General features: G+C 45.7%; 1 protein-coding gene across 10 annotated transcripts in view; it reads left to right on the forward strand.

Annotated features, from left to right (window-relative positions):
- tenm4 (teneurin transmembrane protein 4) overlaps nucleotides 1–24,491 on the forward strand; it is a 649,554-nt gene that overhangs the window by 326,150 nt on the left and 298,913 nt on the right. For all 10 annotated transcript variants that reach the window (XM_045704148.1, XM_045704149.1, XM_045704150.1 and 7 more), the window contains 2 exons: nucleotides 1,119–1,333; nucleotides 16,135–16,351. In XM_045704148.1, the coding sequence (XP_045560104.1) occupies nucleotides 1,119–1,333; nucleotides 16,135–16,351 (432 nt within the window). The remainder of the gene's footprint in view (nucleotides 1–1,118; nucleotides 1,334–16,134; nucleotides 16,352–24,491) is intronic.

Genomic DNA, 24,491 nt, shown 5'->3' on the forward strand with positions numbered 1-24,491 from the left:
GCTCAACTAGCTCATCTAGCTCATCTAACTCATCTAGCTCAACTAGCTCATCTAGCTCAACTAGCTCAACTAGCTCATCTAGCTCAACTAGCTCATCTAGCTCATCTAGCTCATCTAGCTCAACTAGCTCATCTAGCTCATCTAACTCATCTAGCTCAACTAGCTCATCTAGCTCAACTAGCTCAACTAGCTCATCTAGCTCAACTAGCTCATCTAGCTCAACTAGCTCAACTAGCTCACCTAGCTCAACTAGCTCATCTAGCTCATCTAGCTCAACTAGCTCATCTAGCTCATCTAGCTCAACTAGCTCATCTAGCTCAACTAGCTCATCTAGCTCATCTAGCTCAACTAGCTCATCTAGCTCATCTAGCTCAACTAGCTCATCTAGCTCAACTAGCTCAACTAGCTCATCTAGCTCATCTAGCTCAACTAGCTCATCTAGCTCAACTAGCTCAACTAGCTCAACCAACTCAACCAGCTCAACTAGCTCATCTAGCTCTTCTAGCTCAACTAACTCATCTAACTCAACTAGCTCAACTAGCTCAACTAGCTCAACTAGCTCATCTAGCTCAACTAGCTCATCTAGCTCATCTAGCTCAACTAACTCATCTAACTCAACTAGCTCATCTAGCTCATCTAGCTCAACTAGCTCAACTAGCTCATCTAGCTCATCTAGCTCACCTAGCTCAACTAGCTCATCTAGCTCATCTAGCTCAACTAACTCAACTAACTCAACTAGCTCATCTGGAGGGGACAGACCTGGTTGTATATCTGTGTTGGAGGGGACAGACCTGGTTGTATATCTGTATTGAAGGGGACAGACCTGGTTGTATATCTGTGTTGAAGGGGACAGACCTGGTTGTATATCTGTGTTGAAGGGGACAGACCTGGTTGTATATCTGTGTTGAAGGGGACAGACCTGGTTGTATATCTGTGTTGAAGGGGACAGACCTGGTTGTATATCTGTGTTGAAGGGGACAGACCTAGATTCATTTAGTCCTCATAACCTGAGGGCTGTACAATGTAGATTAATTTAGTCCTCATAACCTGATAACCTGAATCGCCTTGTTCATTGACTGATTCCCTGTTCTGTCCACTTTACTGTGATTGTGATGCAGGTAAAGTGGACAGCCTGTTCCCAGATGACAGCTTCATAGACATGGGGGAGATTGACGTGGGTCGTAAGGTCGCCCAGCAGATACCTCCGGGAGTCTTCTGGAGATCACAGGTCTTCGTAGACCACTCCATGTACCTCAAGTTCAACGTGTCTCTAGGCAAAGATGCCCTGGTGGGGATCTACGGCAGGAGAGGCCTTCCACCCTCTCATACACAGGTGGGTACTGACAGACAGACAGACAGACAGACAGACAGACAGACAGACAGACAGACAGACAGACAGACAGACAGACAGACAGACAGACAGACAGACAGACAGACAGACAGACAGACAGACAGACAGACAGACAGAGAGGCAGGCAGACAGCCAAGACAGCCAAGACAGACAGACACCTTCTTTTTCATCTCATACTGTCTATGTCTTACTGATTTACTTCCCAACTCACTGCTACTGATTGTGATATATCTCACTGCTACTAATTGTGATATAACTCACTGCTACTGATTGTGATATAACTCACTGCTACTGATTGTGATGTAACTCACTGCTACTGATTGTGATGTAACTCACTGCTACTGATTGTGATGTAACTCACTGCTACTGATTGTGATATAACTCACTGCTACTGATTGTGATATAACTCACTGCTACTGATTGTGATATAACTCACTGCTACTGATTGTGATATAACTCACTGCTACTGATTGTGATATAACTCGCTGCTACTGATTGTGATGTAACTCACTGCTACTGATTGTGATATAACTCACTGCTACTGATTGTGATATATCTCACTGCTACTAATTGTGATATATCTCACTGCTACTGATTGTGATATAACTCACTGCTACTAATTGTGATATATCTCACTGCTACTGATTGTGATATAACTCACTACTACTGATTGTGATGTAACTCACTGCTACTAATTGTGATATAACTCACTGCTACTGATTGTGATATAACTCACTGCTACTGATTGTGATATAACTCACTGCTACTGATTGTGATATATCTCACTGCTACTGATTGTGATATAACTCACTGCTACTGATTGTGATATAACTCACTGCTACTGATTGTGATATAACTCACTGCTACTGATTGTGATATAACTCACTGCTACTGATTGTGATATAACTCACTGCTACTAATTGTGATATATCTCACTGCTACTGATTGTGATATAACTCACTGCTACTAATTGTGATATAACTCACTGCTACTGATTGTGATATAACTCACTGCTACTAATTGTGATATATCTCACTGCTACTGATTGTGATATAACTCACTGCTACTGATTGTGATATATCTCACTGCTACTGATTGTGATATAACTCACTGCTACTGATTGTGATATAACTCACTAATCCTAAACAATTCTGTTCTGTTCAATATTACTATTTCAAACGTGTCTCCTAAATCTTGGTTTATTTTCTGTTCTCATCCATTAGCTGTGTGATGGATGGTGGATAACACATGCTTTATGTATCAGACTGCTGTTGAACATGCAGCGAATATATAATATATTTATAATTATTTATGTTGGCATTATTATTGTGTTACAGAAGGATTTGTGGTTGATTCCCTCAAGGGTCATTTCTTTAAAAGTCTAATATCATCTATACAGCACCAGCAGCAGGTTAAAGACCAAGGGACACACGGCATTAAAAACATGTATGCTACGTCCTATGTAGTGCACTAGTTTTGATATGAGCCCTATCGGCCGTGGTAGAAAGTAGTGCACTAAATAAGGACACACACTGATCTATAAAATGATCAACCAGACCTTTGTTGGATAGGTGTGACATGCCTATATTTAAATAAACAAAGAGTTATTTTACTGTGACTGATCACGGAGAGAGATTGAGAGAGATTGAGAGAGTGGAAGTTGTAGAGAGAGATAGAGAGAGATTCGGAGAGAGAGAGAGAATGAGAGCATGAGAAAGAGAGAGAGAGAGGGGGAGAGGGAGAAGGAGAGAGGAGATGGAAAGAGAGAGAGAAGGAGAGGGAGAGATAGATAGAGAGAGGAAAGAGAGGGAGAGATAGATGCAGAAAGAGAGAGGATGACAGTGAGAGAGGCAAAGAGTTGAGGGACAGTGTCTGACAGACCAATCAACCTGCACATGTCCTCTACTGTATGCTTATTGTTATTGTTGAATGTATGGTTATTTTGAACCTTGGTTATTGTTGTTACTGTTGTCCCGTTGACAATTTTGATTCACATTTTTATTTATTTTTATATTGTAAATATCCAAAATAAGCTTTGGCAATATGTACATTGTTACGTCATGCCAATAAAGCGAATTGAATTGAATTGAATTGAATTGAATTGAATTGAAAGAGAGAGAGGCAGAGAGACATAATGAGAGAATGACAGAGAGAGAGAGAGAGAGAGAGAGAGCCATATGAGTGGACAGCACCGTCCTATCTGGACAGATAGGTGGACAGCACAGTCCTATCTAGAAAGATGAGTGGACAGCACAGTCCTATCTAGACAGATGAGTGGACAGCACAGTCCTATCTAGACAGATGAGTGGACAGCACAGTCCTATCTAGACAGATGAGTGGACAGCACAGTCCTATCTAGACAGATGAGTGGACAGCACAGTCCTATCTAGACAGATGAGTGGACAGCACAGTCCTATCTAGACAGATGAGTGGACAGCACAGTCCTATCTAGACAGATGAGTGGACAGCACAGTCCTATCTAGACAGATGAGTGGACAGCACAGTCCTATCTAGATAGATGAGTGGACAGCACCGTCCTATCTGGACAGATGAGTGGACAGCACAGTCTTATCTAGACAGATGAGTTGACAGCACCGTCCTATCTAGATAGATGAGTGGACTGCACAGTCCTATCTAGACAGATGAGTGGACAGCACCGTCCTATCTAGACAGATGAGTGGACAGCACAGTCCTATCTGGACAGATGAGTGGACAGCACAGTCCTATCTAGACAGATGAGTGGACAGCACAGTCCTATCTGGACAGATGAGTCGACAGCACAGTCCTATCTCGATAGATGAGTGGACAGCACAGTCCTATCTGGACAGATGAGTGGACAGCACAGTCCTATCTAGACAGATGTGTGGACAGCACCGTCCTACCTAGACAGATGAGTGGACAGCACCGTCCTATCTAGACAGATGAGTGGACAGCACCGTCCTGTCTAGATAGATGAGTGGACAGCACCGTCCTATCTATATAGGTGAGTGGACAGCACCGTCCTATCTAGACAGATGAGTGGACAGCACTGTCCTATCTAGACAGATGAGTGGACAGCACCGTCCTATCTGGACAGATGAGTGGACAGCACAGTCCTATCTGGACAGATGAGTGGACAGCACAGTCCTATCTAGACAGATGAGTGGACAGCACAGTCCTATCTGGAAAGATGAGTGGACAGCACAGTCCTATCTAGACAGATGAGTGGACAGCACAGTCCTATCTAGACAGATGAGTGGACAGCACAGTCCTATCTAGACAGATGAGTGGACAGCACAGTCCTATCTAGACAGATGAGTGGACAGCACAGTCCTATCTAGACAGATGAGTGGACAGCACCGTCCTACCTAGACAGATGAGTGGAAAGCACAGTCCTATCTAGACAGATGAGTGGACAGCACAGTCCTATCTAGACAGATGAGTGGACAGCACAGTCATATTTAGACAGATGAGTGGACAGCACCGTCATATCTAGACAGATGAGTGGACAGCACAGTCCTATCTGGACAGATGAGTGGACAGCACCGTCCTATCTGGACAGATGAGTGGACAGCACAGTCCTTTCTGGACAGATGAGTGGACAGCACAGTCCTATCTAGACAGATGAGTGGACAGCACCGTCCTATCTAGATATATGAGTGGACAGCACCGTCCTATCTAGACAGATGAGTGGACAGCACAGTCCTATCTAGACAGATGAGTGGACAGCACAGTCCTATCTAGACAGATGAGTGGACAGCACAGTCCTATATAGACAGATGAGTGGACAGCACAGTCCTATCTGGACAGATGAGTGGACAGCACAGTCCTATCTAGACAGATGAGTGGACAGCACAGTCCTATCTAGACATATGAGTGGACAGCACAGTCCTATTTAGACAGATGAGTGGACAGCACAGTCCTATCTGGACAGATGAGTGGACAGCACAGTCCTATCTGGATAGATGAGTGGACAGCACAGTCCTATCTAGACAGATGAGTGGACAGCACAGTCCTATCTAGACAGATGAGTGGACAGCACCGTCCTACCTAGACAGATGAGTGGAGAGCACCGTCCTATCTAGACAGATGAGTGGACAGCACCGTCCTATCTAGATAGATGAGTGGACAGCACAGTCCTATCTAGACAGATGAGTGGACAGCACAGTCCTATCTAGATAGATGAGTGGACAGCACCGTCCTATCTGGACAGATGAGTGGACAGCACAGTCTTATCTAGACAGATGAGTTGACAGCACCGTCCTATCTAGATAGATGAGTGGACTGCACAGTCCTATCTAGACAGATGAGTGGACAGCACCGTCCTATCTAGACAGATGAGTGGACAGCACAGTCCTATCTGGACAGATGAGTGGACAGCACAGTCCTATCTAGACAGATGAGTGGACAGCACAGTCCTATCTGGACAGATGAGTCGACAGCACAGTCCTATCTCGATAGATGAGTGGACAGCACAGTCCTATCTGGACAGATGAGTGGACAGCACAGTCCTATCTAGACAGATGTGTGGACAGCACCGTCCTACCTAGACAGATGAGTGGACAGCACCGTCCTATCTAGACAGATGAGTGGACAGCACCGTCCTGTCTAGATAGATGAGTGGACAGCACCGTCCTATCTATATAGGTGAGTGGACAGCACCGTCCTATCTAGACAGATGAGTGGACAGCACTGTCCTATCTAGACAGATGAGTGGACAGCACCGTCCTATCTGGACAGATGAGTGGACAGCACAGTCCTATCTGGACAGATGAGTGGACAGCACAGTCCTATCTAGACAGATGAGTGGACAGCACAGTCCTATCTGGAAAGATGAGTGGACAGCACAGTCCTATCTAGACAGATGAGTGGACAGCACAGTCCTATCTAGACAGATGAGTGGACAGCACAGTCCTATCTAGACAGATGAGTGGACAGCACAGTCCTATCTAGACAGATGAGTGGACAGCACAGTCCTATCTAGACAGATGAGTGGACAGCACCGTCCTACCTAGACAGATGAGTGGAAAGCACAGTCCTATCTAGACAGATGAGTGGACAGCACAGTCCTATCTAGACAGATGAGTGGACAGCACAGTCATATTTAGACAGATGAGTGGACAGCACCGTCATATCTAGACAGATGAGTGGACAGCACAGTCCTATCTGGACAGATGAGTGGACAGCACCGTCCTATCTGGACAGATGAGTGGACAGCACAGTCCTTTCTGGACAGATGAGTGGACAGCACAGTCCTATCTAGACAGATGAGTGGACAGCACCGTCCTATCTAGATAGATGAGTGGACAGCACCGTCCTATCTAGACAGATGAGTGGACAGCACAGTCCTATCTAGACAGATGAGTGGACAGCACAGTCCTATCTAGACAGATGAGTGGACAGCACAGTCCTATCTAGACAGATGAGTGGACAGCACAGTCCTATCTGGACAGATGAGTGGACAGCACAGTCCTATCTAGACAGATGAGTGGACAGCACAGTCCTATCTAGACATATGAGTGGACAGCACAGTCCTATTTAGACAGATGAGTGGACAGCACAGTCCTATCTGGACAGATGAGTGGACAGCACAGTCCTATCTGGATAGATGAGTGGACAGCACAGTCCTATCTAGACAGATGAGTGGACAGCACAGTCCTATCTAGACAGATGAGTGGACAGCACCGTCCTACCTAGACAGATGAGTGGACAGCACCGTCCTATCTAGACAGATGAGTGGACAGCACCGTCCTATCTAGATAGATGAGTGGACAGCACCGTCCTATCTATATAGATGAGTGGACAGCACCGTCCTATCTAGACAGATGAGTGGACAGCACAGTCCTATCTGGACAGATGAGTGGACAGCACAGTCCTATCTGGACAGATGAGTGGACAGCACAGTCCTATCTAGACAGATGAGTGGACAGCACAGTCCTATCTAGACAGATGAGTGGACAGCACAGTCCTATCTAGACAGATGAGTGGACAGCACCGTCCTACCTAGACAGATGAGTGGACAGCACAGTCCTATCTAGACAGATGAGTGGACAGCACAGTCCTATCTAGATAGATGAGTGGACAGCACCGTCCTATCTGGACAGATGAGTGGACAGCACAGTCCTATCTAGACAGATGAGTGGACAGCACCGTCCTATCTAGATAGATGAGTGGATAGCACAGTCCTATCTAGACAGATGAGTGGACAGCACCGTCCTATCTAGACAGATGAGTGGACAGCACAGTCCTGTCTGGACAGATGAGTGGACAGCACCGTCCTATCTGGACAGATGAGTGGACAGCACAGTCCTATCTGGACAGATGAGTGGACAGCACAGTCCTATCTAGACAGATGAGTGGACAGCACAGTCCTATCTGGACAGATGAGTGGACAGCACAGTCCTATCTAGACAGATGAGTGGACAGCACAGTCCTATCTAGACAGATGAGTGGACAGCACAGTCCTATCTAGACAGATGAGTGGACAGCACAGTCCTATCTAGACAGATGAGTGGACAGCACAGTCCTATCTAGACAGATGAGTGGACAGCACCGTCCTACCTAGACAGATGAGTGGACAGCACCGTCCTACCTAGACAGATGAGTGGACAGCACAGTCCTATCTAGACAGATGAGTGGACAGCACAGTCCTATCTAGACAGATGAGTGGACAGCACAGTCATATTTAGACAGATGAGTGGACAGCACCGTCCTATCTAGACAGATGAGTGGACAGCACAGTCCTATCTAGACAGATGAGTGGACAGCACTGTCCTATCTAGACAGATGAGTGGACAGCACCGTCCTACCTAGACAGATGAGTGGACAGCACCGTCCTATCTAGACAGATGAGTGGACAGCACCGTCCTATCTAGACAGATGAGTGGACAGCACCGTCCTATCTGGACAGATGAGTGGACAGCACCGTCCTATCTGGACAGATGAGTGGACAGCACCGTCCTATCTAGACAGATGAGTGGACAGCACCGTCCTATCTAGACAGATGAGTGGACAGCACAGTCCTATCTGGACAGATGAGTGGACAGCACAGTCCTATCTAGACAGATGAGTGGACAGCACAGTCCTATCTAGACAGATGAGTGGACAGCACAGTCCTATCTAGACAGATGAGTGGACAGCACAGTCCTATCTAGACAGATGAGTGGACAGCACCGTCCTATCTAGACAGATGAGTGGACAGCACAGTCCTATCTAGACAGATGAGTGGACAGCACAGTCCTATCTAGACAGATGAGTGGACAGCACCGTCCTATCTGGACAGATGAGTGGACAGCACAGTCCTATCTGGACAGACGAGTGGACAACACCGTCCTATCTGGACAGATGAGTGGACAGCACAGTCCTATCTAGACAGATGAGTGGACAGCACAGTCCTATCTAGACAGATGAGTGGACAGCACAGTCCTATCTAGACAGATGAGTGGACAGCACAGTCCTATCTAGACAGATGAGTGGACAGCACAGTCCTATCTAGACAGATGAGTGGACAGCACAGTCCTATCTAGACAGATGAGTAGACAGCACAGTCCTATCTAGACAGATGAGTGGACTGCACCGTCCTACCTAGACAGATGAGTGGACAGCACCGTCCTATCTAGACAGATGAGTGGACAGCACCGTCCTTTCTAGATAGATGAGTGGACAGCACCGTCCTATCTATATAGATGAGTGGACAGCACCGTCCTATCTAGACAGATGAGTGGACAGCACTGTCCTATCTAGACAGATGAGTGGACAGCACCGTCCTATCTGGACAGATGAGTGGACAGCACAGTCCTATCTGGACAGATGAGTGGACAGCACAGTCCTATCTAGACAGATGAGTGGACAGCACAGTCCTATCTGGACAGATGAGTGGACAGCACAGTCCTATCTAGACAGATGAGTGGACAGCACAGTCCTATCTAGACAGATGAGTGGACAGCACAGTCCTATCTAGACAGATGAGTGGACAGCACAGTCCTATCTAGACAGATGAGTGGACAGCACAGTCCTATCTAGACAGATGAGTGGACAGCACAGTCCTATCTAGACAGATGAGTGGACAGCACCGTCCTATCTAGACAGTTGAGTGGACAGCACCGTCCTATCTAGACAGATGAGTGGACAGCACAGTCCTATCTGGACAGATGAGTGGACAGCACAGTCCTATCTAGACAGATGAGTGGACAGCACAGTCCTATCTGGACAGATGAGTGGACAGCACAGTCCTATCTAGACAGATGAGTGGACAGCACAGTCCTATCTAGACAGATGAGTGGACAGCACAGTCCTATCTAGACAGATGAGTGGACAGCACAGTCCTATCTAGACAGATGAGTGGACAGCACAGTCCTATCTAGACAGATGAGTGGACAGCACAGTCCTATCTAGACAGATGAGTGGACAGCACCGTCCTACCTAGACAGATGAGTGGACAGCACAGTCCTATCTAGACAGATGAGTGGACAGCACAGTCCTATCTAGACAGATGAGTGGACAGCACAGTCATATTTAGACAGATGAGTGGACAGCACCGTCCTATCTAGACAGATGAGTGGACAGCACAGTCCTATCTAGACAGATGAGTGGACAGCACCGTCCTATCTAGACAGATGAGTGGACAGCACCGTCCTACCTAGACAGATGAGTGGACAGCACCGTCCTATCTAGACAGATGAGTGGACAGCACCGTCCTATCTAGACAGATGAGTGGACAGCACCGTCCTATCTGGACAGATGAGTGGACAGCACAGTCCTATCTAGACAGATGAGTGGACAGCACAGTCCTATCTAGACAGATGAGTGGACAGCACCGTCCTATCTAGACAGATGAGTGGACAGCACAGTCCTATCTAGACAGATGAGTGGACAGCACAGTCCTATCTAGACAGATGAGTGGACAGCACCGTCCTATCTGGACAGATGAGTGGACAGCACAGTCCTATCTAGACAGACGAGTGGACAGCACCGTCCTATCTGGACAGATGAGTGGACAGCACAGTCCTATCTAGACAGATGAGTGGACATCACAGTTCTATCTAGACAGACGAGTGGACAGCACAGTCCTATCTAGACAGATGAGTGGACAGCACAGTCCTATCTAGACAGATGAGTGGACAGCACAGTCCTATCTAGACAGATGAGTGGACAGCACAGTCCTATCTAGACAGATGAGTGGACAGCACAGTCCTATCTAGACAGATGAGTGGACAGCACAGTCCTATCTAGACAGATGAGTGGACAGCACAGTCCTATCTAGACAGATGAGTAGACAGCACAGTCCTATCTAGACAGATGAGTGGACAGCACCGTCCTACCTAGACAGATGAGTGGACAGCACAGTCCTATCTAGACAGATGAGTGGACAGCACAGTCCTATCTAGACAGATGAGTGGACAGCACAGTCCTATCTAGACAGATGAGTGGACAGCACAGTCCTATCTAGACAGATGAGTAGACAGCACAGTCCTATCTAGACAGATGAGTGGACAGCACCGTCCTACCTAGACAGATGAGTGGACAGCACAGTCCTATCTAGACAGATGAGTGGACAGCACAGTCATATTTAGACAGATGAGTGGACAGCACCGTCATATCTAGACAGATGAGTGGACAGCACAGTCCTATCTGGACAGATGAGTGGACAGCACCGTCCTATCTGGACAGATGAGTGGACAGCACAGTCCTATCTAGACAGATGAGTGGACAGCACAGTCCTATCTAGACAGATGAGTGGACAGCACCGTCCTACCTAGACAGATGAGTGGACAGCACCGTCCTATCTCGACAGATGAGTGGACAGCACAGTCCTATCTAGACAGATGAGTGGACAGCACAGTCATATTTAGACAGATGAGTGGACAGCACCGTCCTATCTAGACAGATGAGTGGACAGCACAGTCCTATCTAGACAGATGAGTGGACAGCACCGTCCTATCTAGACAGATGAGTGGACAGCACCGTCCTACCTAGACAGATGAGTGGACAGCACCGTCCTATCTAGACAGATGAGTGGACAGCACCGTCCTATCTAGACAGATGAGTGGACAGCACCGTCCTATCTGGACAGATGAGTGGACAGCACAGTCCTATCTAGACAGATGAGTGGACAGCACAGTCCTATCTAGACAGATGAGTGGACAGCACCGTCCTATCTAGACAGATGAGTGGACAGCACAGTCCTATCTAGACAGATGAGTGGACAGCACAGTCCTATCTAGACAGATGAGTGGACAGCACCGTCCTATCTGGACAGATGAGTGGACAGCACAGTCCTATCTAGACAGACGAGTGGACAGCACGTCCTATCTGGACAGATGAGTGGACAGCACAGTCCTATCTAGACAGATGAGTGGACATCACAGTTCTATCTAGACAGACGAGTGGACAGCACAGTCCTATCTAGACAGATGAGTGGACAGCACAGTCCTATCTAGACAGATGAGTGGACAGCACAGTCCTATCTAGACAGATGAGTGGACAGCACAGTCCTATCTAGACAGATGAGTGGACAGCACAGTCCTATCTAGACAGATGAGTGGACAGCACAGTCCTATCTAGACAGATGAGTGGACAGCACAGTCCTATCTAGACAGATGAGTAGACAGCACAGTCCTATCTAGACAGATGAGTGGACAGCACCGTCCTACCTAGACAGATGAGTGGACAGCACAGTCCTATCTAGACAGATGAGTGGACAGCACAGTCCTATCTAGACAGATGAGTGGACAGCACAGTCCTATCTAGACAGATGAGTGGACAGCACAGTCCTATCTAGACAGATGAGTAGACAGCACAGTCCTATCTAGACAGATGAGTGGACAGCACCGTCCTACCTAGACAGATGAGTGGACAGCACAGTCCTATTTAGACAGATGAGTGGACAGCACCGTCATATCTAGACAGATGAGTTGACAGCACAGTCCTATCTGGACAGATGAGTGGACAGCACCGTCCTATCTGGACAGATGAGTGGACAGCACAGTCCTATCTGGACAGATGAGTGGACAGCACAGTCCTATCTAGACAGATGAGTGGACAGCACAGTCCTATCTAGACAGATGAGTGGACAGCACAGTCCTATTTAGACAGATGAGTGGACAGCACAGTCCTATCTGGACAGATGAGTGGACAGCACAGTCCTATCTGGATAGATGAGTGGACAGCACAGTCCTATCTAGACAGATGAGTGGACAGCACAGTCCTATCTAGACAGATGAGTGGACAGCACTGTCTTACCTAGACAGATGAGTGGACAGCACCGTCCTATCTAGACAGATGAGTGGACAGCACCGTCCAATCTAGATAGATGAGTGGACAGCACCGTCCTATCTATATAGATGAGTGGACAGCACCGTCCTATCTAGACAGATGAGTGGACAGCACTGTCCTATCTAGACAGATGAGTGGACAGCACCGTCCTATCTGGACAGATGAGTGGACAGCACAGTCCTATCTGGACAGATGAGTGGACAGCACAGTCCTATCTAGACAGATGAGTGGACAGCACAGTCCTATCTGGACAGATGAGTGGACAGCACAGTCCTATCTAGACAGATGAGTGGACAGCACAGTCCTATCTAGACAGATGAGTGGACAGCACAGTCCTATCTAGACAGATGATATGACAGCACAGTCCTATCTAGACAGATGAGTGGACAGCACAGTCCTATCTAGACAGATGAGTGGACAGCACAGTCCTATCTAGACAGATGAGTGGACAGCACAGTCCTATCTAGACAGATGAGTGGACAGCACCGTCCTACCTAGACAGATGAGTGGACAGCACAGTCCTATCTAGACAGATGAGTGGACAGCACAGTCCTATCTAGACAGATGAGTGGACAGCACAGTCATATTTAGACAGATGAGTGGACAGCACCGTCCTATCTAGACAGATGAGTGGACAGCACAGTCCTATCTAGACAGATGAGTGGACAGCACAGTCCTATCTAGACAGATGAGTGGACAGCACCGTCCTATCTGGACAGATGAGTGGACAGCACAGTCCTATCTAGACAGACGAGTGGACAGCACCGTCCTATCTGGACAGATGAGTGGACAGCACAGTCCTATCTAGACAGATGAGTGGACAGCACAGTCCTATCTAGACAGATGAGTGGACAGCACAGTCCTATCTAGACAGATGAGTGGACAGCACAGTCCTATCTAGACAGATGAGTGGACAGCACCGTCCTATCTAGACAGATGAGTGGACAGCACAGTCCTATCTAGACAGATGAGTGGACAGCACCGTCCTATCTAGACAGATGAGTGGACAGCACAGTCCTATCTAGACAGATGAGTGGACAGCACAGTCCTATCTAGACAGATGAGTGGACAGCACAGTCCTATCTAGACAGATGAGTGGACAGCACAGTCCTATCTAGACAGATGAGTGGACAGCACAGTCCTATCTAGACAGATGAGTGGACAGCACAGTCCTATCTAGACAGATGAGTGGACAGCACCGTCCTACCTAGACAGATGAGTGGACAGCACAGTCCTATCTAGACAGATGAGTGGACAGCACAGTCCTATCTAGACAGATGAGTGGACAGCACAGTCATATTTAGACAGATGAGTGGACAGCACCGTCCTATCTAGACAGATGAGTGGACAGCACAGTCCTATCTAGACAGATGAGTGGACAGCACCGTCCTATCTAGACAGATGAGTGGACAGCACCGTCCTACCTAGACAGATGAGTGGACAGCACCGTCCTATCTAGACAGATGAGTGGACAGCACCGTCCTATCTAGACAGATGAGTGGACAGCTCCGTCCTATCTGGACAGATGAGTGGACAGCACAGTCCTATCTAGACAGATGAGTGGACAGCACAGTCCTATCTAGACAGATGAGTGGACAGCACCGTCCTATCTAGACAGATGAGTGGACAGCACAGTCCTATCTAGACAGATGAGTGGACAGCACAGTCCTATCTAGACAGATGAGTGGACAGCACCGTCCTATCTGGACAGATGAGTGGACAGCACAGTCCTATCTAGACAGACGAGTGGACAGCACCGTCCTATCTGGACAGATGAGTGGACAGCACAGTCCTATCTAGACAGATGAGTGGACAGCACAGTCCTATCTAGACAGATGAGTGGACAGCACAGTCCTATCTAGACAGATGAGTGGACAGCACAGTCCTATCTAGACAGATGAGTGGACAGCACCGTCCTATCTAGACAGATGAGTGGACAGCACAGTCCTATCTAGACAGATGAGTGGACAGCACCGTCCTATCTAGACAGATGAGTGGACAGCACAGTCCTATCTAGACAGATGAGTGGACAGCACAGTCCTATCTAGACAGATGAGTGGACAGCACCGTCCTATCTGGACAGATAAGTGGACAGCACAGTCCTATCTAGACAGACGAGTTGACAGCACCGTCCTATCTGGACAGATGAGTGGACAGCACAGTCCTATCTAGACAGATGAGTGGACAGCACAGTCCTATCTAGACAGATGAGTGGACAGCACAGTCCTATCTAGACAGATGAGTGGACAGCACAGTCCTATCTAGACAGATGAGTGGACAGCACCGTCCTATCTAGACAGATGAGTGGACAGCACAGTCCTATCTAGACAGATGAGTGGACAGCACCGTCCTATCTGGACAGATGAGTGGACAGCACAGTCCTATCTAGACAGATGAGTGGACAGCACCGTCCTATCTAGACAGATGAGTGGACAGCACAGTCCTATCTAGACAGATGAGTGGACAGCACCGTCCTACCTAGACAGATGAGTGGACAGCACCGTCCTATCTAGACAGATGAGTGGACAGCACCGTCCTATCTAGATAGATGAGTGGACAGCACCGTCCTATCTATATAGATGAGTGGACAGCACCGTCCTATCTAGACAGATGAGTGGACAGCACTGTCCTATCTAGACAGATGAGTGGACAGCACCGTCCTATCTAGACAGATGAGTGGACAGCACAGTCCTATCTGGACAGATAAGTGGACAGCACAGTCCTATCTAGACAGATGAGTGGACAGCACAGTCCTATCTAGACAGATGAGTGGACAGCACAGTCCTATCTGGACAGATGCGTGGACTGCACAGTCCTATCTGGACAGATAGTGGACAGCACCGTCCTATCTAGACAGATGAGTGGACAGCACCGTCCTATCTAGATAGACGAGTGGACAGCACAGTCGTATCTGGACAGATGGAAAAGTAGCATCTTCCTCATCGTTATTCATTCAGTCAGCTCTGAGACAAATCGGTAGCGTATGTTTTTGGGGTAAGCAGTCACTTTTAATTATTTTTTTTTAAATGTGTATCTCTTAGAGTGGTTTTGAGAAGGCAATATTTCAATCTGTGATGTTTTGAGCTGTGGAATGAATAAACATGTGTCCCAAATTACACCCTTTTTAAGCCAGATGGTGCACTTACGGGCCCTGGTCAGTGGCCTAGGACCTAGCCTACCAATGTGTGTCTAGTTTAGTGTGAGTGAGTTTAGTCTCTGTGAAATGATTAGTTATTTATGAATGCTTGACAGGTAGTGGGGGTGCTGGTGTCCTGTTGAACTAGCTGCTGTATATTGAAACCCGACAGTTTCACATTAGTCTAATACCTCTTTCAAACTATCGTGTCGACCCAAAACAAACTGTGTCGGCGCCGATATTTTCCTTTTTTGCAGAATGGGCCCAGCACTATGGTGAATGGACCACCAGGCCAGGCTCAGTACAGCTTGGTTTGGCACGGATCCGTTCGGCTCAGTCGTGTGAAAATCACTCAACACTTTTTTTTTTTGTCTATCGATCTGTCTCTCTCCAGTTTGACTTTGTGGAGCTGCTGGATGGTCGTAGGCTGCTGTCTGGTGAGGTAGCGAGTGCGGGTGTAGATGGGCCTGTGGCTCTGCAGCGCTCTCTGGTCCCCGTCACCACACACAACACCGGCTTCATCCAGTACATGGACTCTGGCATCTGGCACCTGGCCTTCTACAACGATGGGAAAGAGACAGAGACTGTCTCCTTCATCACCACGGCGATAGGCGAGTATTTTTATTTAACCTTCATTTAACCAGGAATTTCTTCGTTGAATTGTAATAAAAATGTTTTAAAAAATTGCCATATTAACATGCACAATATCCTATATGGCAAGAGGCTGCGATATTTTGAAATGCCACTTAGCCGTCTTTAACAACTTTTGATTTATTGCTGGAATTGACGGAGTCCTCTTTTGGCCACTTCCCCAAACACACCAAGCCCCGCCCCCTCCCCCTGTCACTCAAACAGGCAGTGCCTTGTGCCCGAGGTTCACTCTGCATTAACCAAAACAACAGCATGCAAACGTGTTGCTTTCCACGTCGTTTTCTATGCTATACTATTAGTTTGTGCAACTTGTTCTCTGCAAAACATAATTGTGTTAGCCCCTAATGCTAATCGCTAGCTAAATCCACTGAGATAGGACAAATCTTACAAGCAAAAAAAAAAAAAAAATTGTTTTCTCTAAGGGATGGATCAGAGCATATATAATGGTTACTTGGAGGGGGTGCGTTTTACATTACATTTAAGGGGAGGGTTTAGTATTTTGTTTATCTAGTCCAGGCGAGGGTTATGTCATTTGTATTGAATGAAATGTCAATATTTCTCAGTGTTTTAGAATGAGTTGCTTATTAGGCTATATATGGATGTGTTCTTGATGCTGGGCGCAATGTGCCTATAGGCTATTCAGTGTGGTCCCAATCAAATGATCCATATCCTATAGGTTACAGCCTACAGACTACAAAAAAAGAAATCTCCCTTAGAAATGTGTTGTTCGTTTTTATTTTCGCTCAATTTTGCCTCAAACAGCTGCATCTGTATATGCATTCGTAAATCAAGACCTTTCTTGAGTTGGGCTCTGGGATGGAACCACTTGTTGAACATCTGAGTCTATGGTTGTTTGTGGGGGGAAAGGGGTTGTGTGTGTGTGCGTGTGTGTGCGTGCGTGTGTGTGCGTGTGTGTGTGTGTGTGCGTGCGTGCGTGCGTGCGTGCGCGTGTGCGCGTGCGTGCCATAACTGTTGCTGGGGAGTAAAAGATGTTAGGGACAATATAGATTGAATCACAATAATTGTTTGTTAAAATAGTATTTGCTTGATAAAAATTGTATTTTTTTGTAATGACAATCCTGGTTAGATGTAACGATCCTTGAACTGCCTACATTGTTACGAATATTATTTGTTAATTATGGAAATTAAGATAAGCATGATTTTTAATATATATATATATATTTATTTTTTTGATGGCTTTATATAATACAAATGGAGGTGAGGGCGATGGAAATGCATTTGGCGGTTGATCTACTTCTGTTCTGTGAATGGCACTGTGTGCTCTTTTCCCAGGATGCATCCCAGTCTGTTCAGGGCTACGGGTGGTCGGGGGGTGGTCTGCCGGGCATTGGGATGACAACCCAACTCGGGATGAGGAGGGGTTTTAGCAGGTGGAATAGTGAGAAGAAATTTGAGATTTACTTAGTAGCAATGCAAATATCATGGTACAGTTACATTTGAAGTCGGAAGTTTACATACACCTTAGCCAAATAAATTTAAACTCAGTTTTTTCACAATTCCTGACATTTAATCCTAGTAAAAATTCCCTGTCTTAGGTCAGTTAGGATCACCACTTTATTATAAGAATGTGAAATGTCAGAATAATAGTAGAGAGAATGATTTATTTCAGCTTTTATTTCTTTCATCACATTCCCAGTGGGTCAGAAGTTTACATACAATCTATTAGTATTTGGTAGCATTGCCTTTAAATTGTTTAACTTGGGTCAAACGTTTCGGGTAGCCTTCCACAAGCTTCCCACAATAAGTTGGGTGAATTTTGGCACATTCCTCCCGACAGAGCTGGTGTAACTGAGTCAGGTTTGTAGGCCTCCTTGCTCGCACACGCTTTTTCAGTCTGCCGACAAATCTTCTATAGGATTGAAGTCAGGGCTTATACCAATACCTTGACTTTGTTGTCCTTAAGCCATTTTGCCACAACTATGCTTGAGGTCATTGTCCATTTGGAAGACCCATTTGCGACCAAGCTTTAACTTCCTGACTGATGTCCTGAGATGTTGCTTCAATATATCCACATACCTTTCTAGCCTCATGATGCCATCTATTTTGTGAAGTGCACCAGTCCCTCTTGCAGCAAAACACCCCCACAACATGATGCTGCCACCCCCGTGCTTCACGGTTGGGATGCTGTTCATCGGCTTGCAAGCCTCCCCCTTTTTCCTCCAAACATAATGATGGTCATTATGGACAAACAGTTCTATTTTTGTTTCATCAGACCAGAGGACATTTCTACAAAAAGTACAATCTTTGTCTCCATGTGCAGTTGCAAACCGTAGTCTGGCTTTTTTATGGCGGTTTAGGAGCAGTGGCTTCTTCCTTGCTGAGTGGCCTTTTAGGTTATGTCGATATAGGACTCGTTTTACTGTGGATATAGATACTTTTGTACCTGCTTCCTCCAGCATCTTCACAAGGTCCTTTGCTGTTGTTCTGGGATTGATTTGCACTTTTCGCACCAAAGTACATTCATCTCTAGGAGACAGAACACGTCTCCTTCCTGAGCGGTATGACGGCTGCGTGGTCCCATGGTGTTTATACTTGCTTACTATTGTTCGTACAGATGAACGTGGTACCTTCAGGCATTTGGAAATTGCTCCAAGGATGAGCCAGACTTGTGGAGGTTTACAATTTGGTTTCTGAGGACTTGGCTGATTTCTTTTGATTTTCCCATGATGTCAAGCAAAGAGGCAGTGGGTTTGAAGGTAGGCCTTGAAATACATCCACAGGTACACCTCCAAATGACTCAAATGATGTAAATTAGCCTATCAGAAGCTTCTAAAGCCATGACACCATTTTCTGGAATTTTCCAAGCTGTTTAAAGGCAGAGTCAACTTAGTGTATGTAAACTTCTGACCCACTGGAATTGTGATACAGTGAATTATAAGTGAAATAATCTGCCTGTAAACAATTGTTAGAAAAATTACTTGTGTCATGCACAAAGTAGATGTCCTAACCGACTTGACAAAACTATAGTTTGTTAACAAGAAATGTGTGGAGTGGTTGAAAAACGAGTTTTAATGACTTCAACCTAAGTGTATGTAAACTTCCAATTTCAACTGTATAAGGACACTCATTCGCTATGGTACTTTTTAATGGTACGTTTACAAACATATATTATGATAAATAGAATTTAAATGTATCTCATTATGATAAATTGTGAAATAATTATAGCCAGCAGATAATAAGAACAGACGATCAGTATTTACCTGGCTAATAGAGAAGAAATATATGATCTATTGTTTACAGGAAACTCATTCAACAATTTTAGATTAAGTTTTGTGGAAAAAAGGACTGGAGGGGTGAAATATATTTCTCCCATGGGGCAAAGAAATTCAAAAGGAGTGATGAAGATTAATTAACAATAAATTTGATCCAAATGTGCACATTGTCCAAACAGATCCTCAAGGTAGATGGGTTCTTTTAAATATGTTATTGGACCAGAAAGAGATATGGCTCATTAACCTATACGGCCTGAATAATGATGATCCACGCTTCTTTAAAAAAAAAAATATATATATAATAATTTAAATTATCAACCCTACAAGCAATACAATACTCTATTATTATGGTGGGAGATTATAATACTGTTTTAAATACCTCTATGGACCGTAAAGGAAATCACACCGCAAACTATCACCCTCATGCACTTAAGGAAATCTTGAATGTCATGGATATATTGGAATTACTGGATATATTGGACCTAGTGGATATATGGAGATTTAATTTCCTGACTGAGTGAGATATACATGGAGGAGGTTTAATATCCTGACCTAGTGAGATATACATGGAGGTTTAATACCCTGACCTAGTGAGATATACATGGAGGAGGTTTAATATCCTGACCTAGTGAGATATACATGGAGGAGGTTTAATATCCTGACCTAGTGAGATATACATGGAGGAGGTTTAATACCCTGACCTAGTGAGATATACATGGAGGAGGTTTAATATCCTGACCTAGTGAGATATACATGGAGGAGGTTTAATATCCTGACCTAGTGAGATATACATGGAGGTTTAATATCCTGACCTAGTGAGATATACATGGAGGAGGTTTAATACCCTGACCTAGTGAGATATACATGGAGGTTTAATACCCTGACCTAGTGAGATATACATGGAGGTTTAATATCCTGACCTAGTGAGATATACATGGAGGAGGTTTAATATCCTGACCTAGTGAGATATACATGGAGGAGGTTTAATATCCTGACCTAGTGAGATATACATGGAGGAGATTTAATATCCTGACCTAGTGAGATATACATGGAGGTTTAATACCCTGACCTAGTGAGATATACATGGAGGAGGTTTAATATCCTGACCTAGTGAGATATACATGGAGGAGGTTTAATATCCTGACCTAGTGAGATATACATGGAGGAGGTTTAATATCCTGACCTAGTGATATATACATGGAGGAGGTTTAATATCCTGACCTAGTGAGATATACATGGAGGAGGTTTAATATCCTGACCTAGTGAGATATACATGGAGGTTTAATACCCTGACCTAGTGAGATATACATGGAGGAGGTTTAATATCCTGACCTAGTGAGATATACATGGAGGAGGTTTAATATCCTGACCTAGTGAGATATATATGGAGGAGGTTTAATATCCTGACCTAGTGAGATATACATGGAGGAGGTTTAATATCCTGACCTAGTGATATATACATGGAGGAGGTTTAATATCCTGACCTAGTGAGATATACATGGAGGAGGTTTAATATCCTGACCTAGTGAGATATACATGGAGGAGGTTTAATACCCTGACCTAGTGAGATATACATGGAGGAGGTTTAATATCCTGACCTAGTGAGATATACATGGAGGAGGTTTAATATCCTGACCAAGTGAGATATACATGGAGGTTTAATATCCTGACCTAGTGAGATATACATGGAGGTTTAATATCCTGACCTAGTGAGATATATATGGAGGTGGTTTAATATCCTGACCTAGTGAGATATACATGGAGGAGGTTTAATATCCTGACCTAGTGAGATATACATGGAGGAGGAATTAATATCCTGACCTAGTGAGATATACATGGAGGAGGTTTAATATCCTGACCTAGTGAGATATACATGGAGGAGGTTTAATATCCTGACCTAGTGAGATATACATGGAGGAGGTTTAATATCCTGACCTAGTGAGATATACATGGAGGTTTAATACCCTGACCTAGTGAGATATACATGGAGGAGGTTTAATATCCTGACCTAGTGAGATATACATGGAGGAGGTTTAATACCCTGACCTAGTGAGATATACATGGAGGAGGTTTAATATCCTGACCAAGTGAGATATACATGGAGGAGGTTTAATATCCTGACCTAGTGAGATATACATGGAGGTTTAATATCCTGACCTAGTGAGATATACATGGAGGAGGTTTAATATCCTGACCTAGTGAGATATACATGGAGGAGGTTTAATATCCTGACCTAGTGAGATATACATGGAGGAGGTTTAATACCCTGACCTAGTGAGATATACATGGAGGAGGTTTAATATCCTGACCTAGTGAGATATACATGGAGGAGGTTTAATATCCTGACCTAGTGAGATATACATGGAGGTTTAATATCCTGACCTAGTGAGATATACATGGAGGAGGTTTAATATCCTGACCTAGTGAGATATACATGGAGGAGGTTTAATATCCTGACCTAGTGAGATATAAATGGAGGAGGTTTAATATCCTGACCTAGTGAGATATACATGGAGGAGGTTTAATATCCTGACCTAGTGAGATATACATGGAGGAGGTTTAATATCCTGACCTAGTGAGATATACTAGCTACTCTAGCTTACCAGACACACACACACACACACACACACACACACATGCTTTCACTTCCTCTCGTCTGGTCTTGATCGCTGAGGTGATTTTGGTTTTGTCTCCCTAAAGCCTCTTTGATTAGAAGTGCTGTATGAAGCTGCCTGGTTTCAGAAGGTTAGTGATTACTGCTATAGGTCTTTTGGACAATGTGTGGGACTTGAGGGAGGGAGGGAGGACGATAGAAGGATAGATGGAGAGAAAGAGAGAGACAGGGCTATTGAGATAGAGAGGGAGAGAAAGAGAGAGTGATAAAGAAAGAAAGAAATAGATAGACAGACAGACAGACAGACAGACAGACAGACAGACAGACAGACAGACAGACAGACAGACAGACAGACAGACAGACAGACAGACAGACAGACAGACAGACAGACAGAAAGACAGTACCCAAGGTGTGTATGTCAGTGCGTGACAGCTGGAAGCTGTTCTCTTGCTCTTTAATTAAAAGCTCCTGGGCCAGAGACCAGGGTCCATCTGCCTCTGCCAGCCTCTCTCTCTCCCTCTCTCCTCCCTGCCAGGCACCAGTCACCGATGGAGCTGTCCTCTCCTCCACAGCCCTAACTGGAGACAGAGATGCACTCTAGCTCGCCTACCCAGCTTGCTTCTCCAGCCCCAGCTGGAATTCAATACTTAACATATGAGATAGTAACATGGGACGAGGAGGAACAGGAAGCATGTTAACTCTCCCCTATTGGTTACCAACTGGGAGGGAGGAACAGGAAGCATGTTAACTCTCCCCTATTGGTTACCAACTGGGAGGAACAGGAAGCATGTTAACTCTCCCCTATTGGTTACCAACTGGGAGGAACAGGAAGCATGTTACCTCTCCCCTATTGGTTACCAACTAGGAGGAGGGAACAGGAAGCATGTTAACTCTCCCCTATTGGTTACCAACTAGGAGGGAGGAACAGGAAGCATGTTAACTCTCCCCTATTGGTTACCAACTGGGAGGAACAGGAAGCATGTTACCTCTCCCCTATTGGTTACCAACTGGGACGAGGAGGAACAGGAAGCATGTTAACTCTCCCCTATTGGTTACCAACTGGGAGGAACAGGAAGCATGTTAACTCTCCCCTATTGGTTACCAACTAGGAGGAACAGGAAGCATGTTAACTCTCCCCTATTGGTTACCAACAGGGAGGGGGGAACAGGAAGCATGTTAACTCTCCCCTATTGGTTACCAACTAGGAGGGAGGAACAGGAAGCATGTTTACTCTCCCCTATTGGTTACCAACTAGGAGGGAGGAACAGGAAGCATGTTAACTCTCCCCTATTGGTTACCAACTAGGAGGGAGGAACAGGAAGCATGTTTACTCTCCCCTATTGGTTACCAACTAGGAGGGAGGAACAGGAAGCATGTTAACTCTCCCCTATTGGTTACCAACTAGGAGGGAGGAACAGGAAGCATGTTAACTCTCCCCTATTGGTTACCAACTGGGAGGAACAGGAAGCATGTTAACTCTCCCCTATTGGTTACCAACTAGGAGGGGGGGAAGAGGAATAGACAAGTATTTCTGAGCAGGAGGCCAGAGCAGACAAGTAGCCTCCGAAGCACACACGGACACACACGGACTGTGACAAGGCCGGAAAGTTCTGCTGCCTGTGAGAGGCAAAGGGAGGGGGGAACAGGAAGCATGTTAACTCTCCCCTATTGGTTACCAACTGGGAGGGGGGAGGGGCAAAGGGAGGGGCAAGGGAAGAGGAGAGAGAGAGAGAGAGAAGCCACTTCCAAAATGGGTCGTTGGTTTGGTGCCCTTCAGCAGAAATGTAATCTGGCCGAGCGGCCGACTACCTGAGTTGAATTGAGTCATAGAGGGAATGAGTTGACCTTCAAAACTAAACCTGCTGGAGAAATAGAAAGTCCACAGGAACTGTAACAGTGATGCTTGTTGAACAATGACTATTCAGAAACCGCCAGACAATCCAGACATACAGGCAGCCGCAACCTCTCTCTGTCTCTCTATCTCTCTGTCTCTCTCTCTCTATCTCTCTGTCTCTATCTCTCTGTCTCTCTCTCTCTCTCTCTATCTCTCTGTCTCTCTCTCTCTATCTCTCTCTCTCTCTCTCTCTCTGTCTCTCTGTCTCTCTCTCTGTCTCTCTCTCTCTCTCTCTCTGTCTCTCTCTCTATCTCTCTGTCTCTCTCTCTCTATCTCTCTGTCTCTCTCTCTCTCTGTCTCTCATCTCTCTGTCTCTCTCTCTCTCTCTCTCTCTCTCTCTCTCTCTCCGTCTCTGTCTC

This window comes from Salmo salar, chromosome ssa20 (assembly GCF_905237065.1).
Source record: "Salmo salar chromosome ssa20, Ssal_v3.1, whole genome shotgun sequence".
NCBI classification, from domain to species: Eukaryota; Metazoa; Chordata; class Actinopteri; order Salmoniformes; family Salmonidae; genus Salmo; species Salmo salar.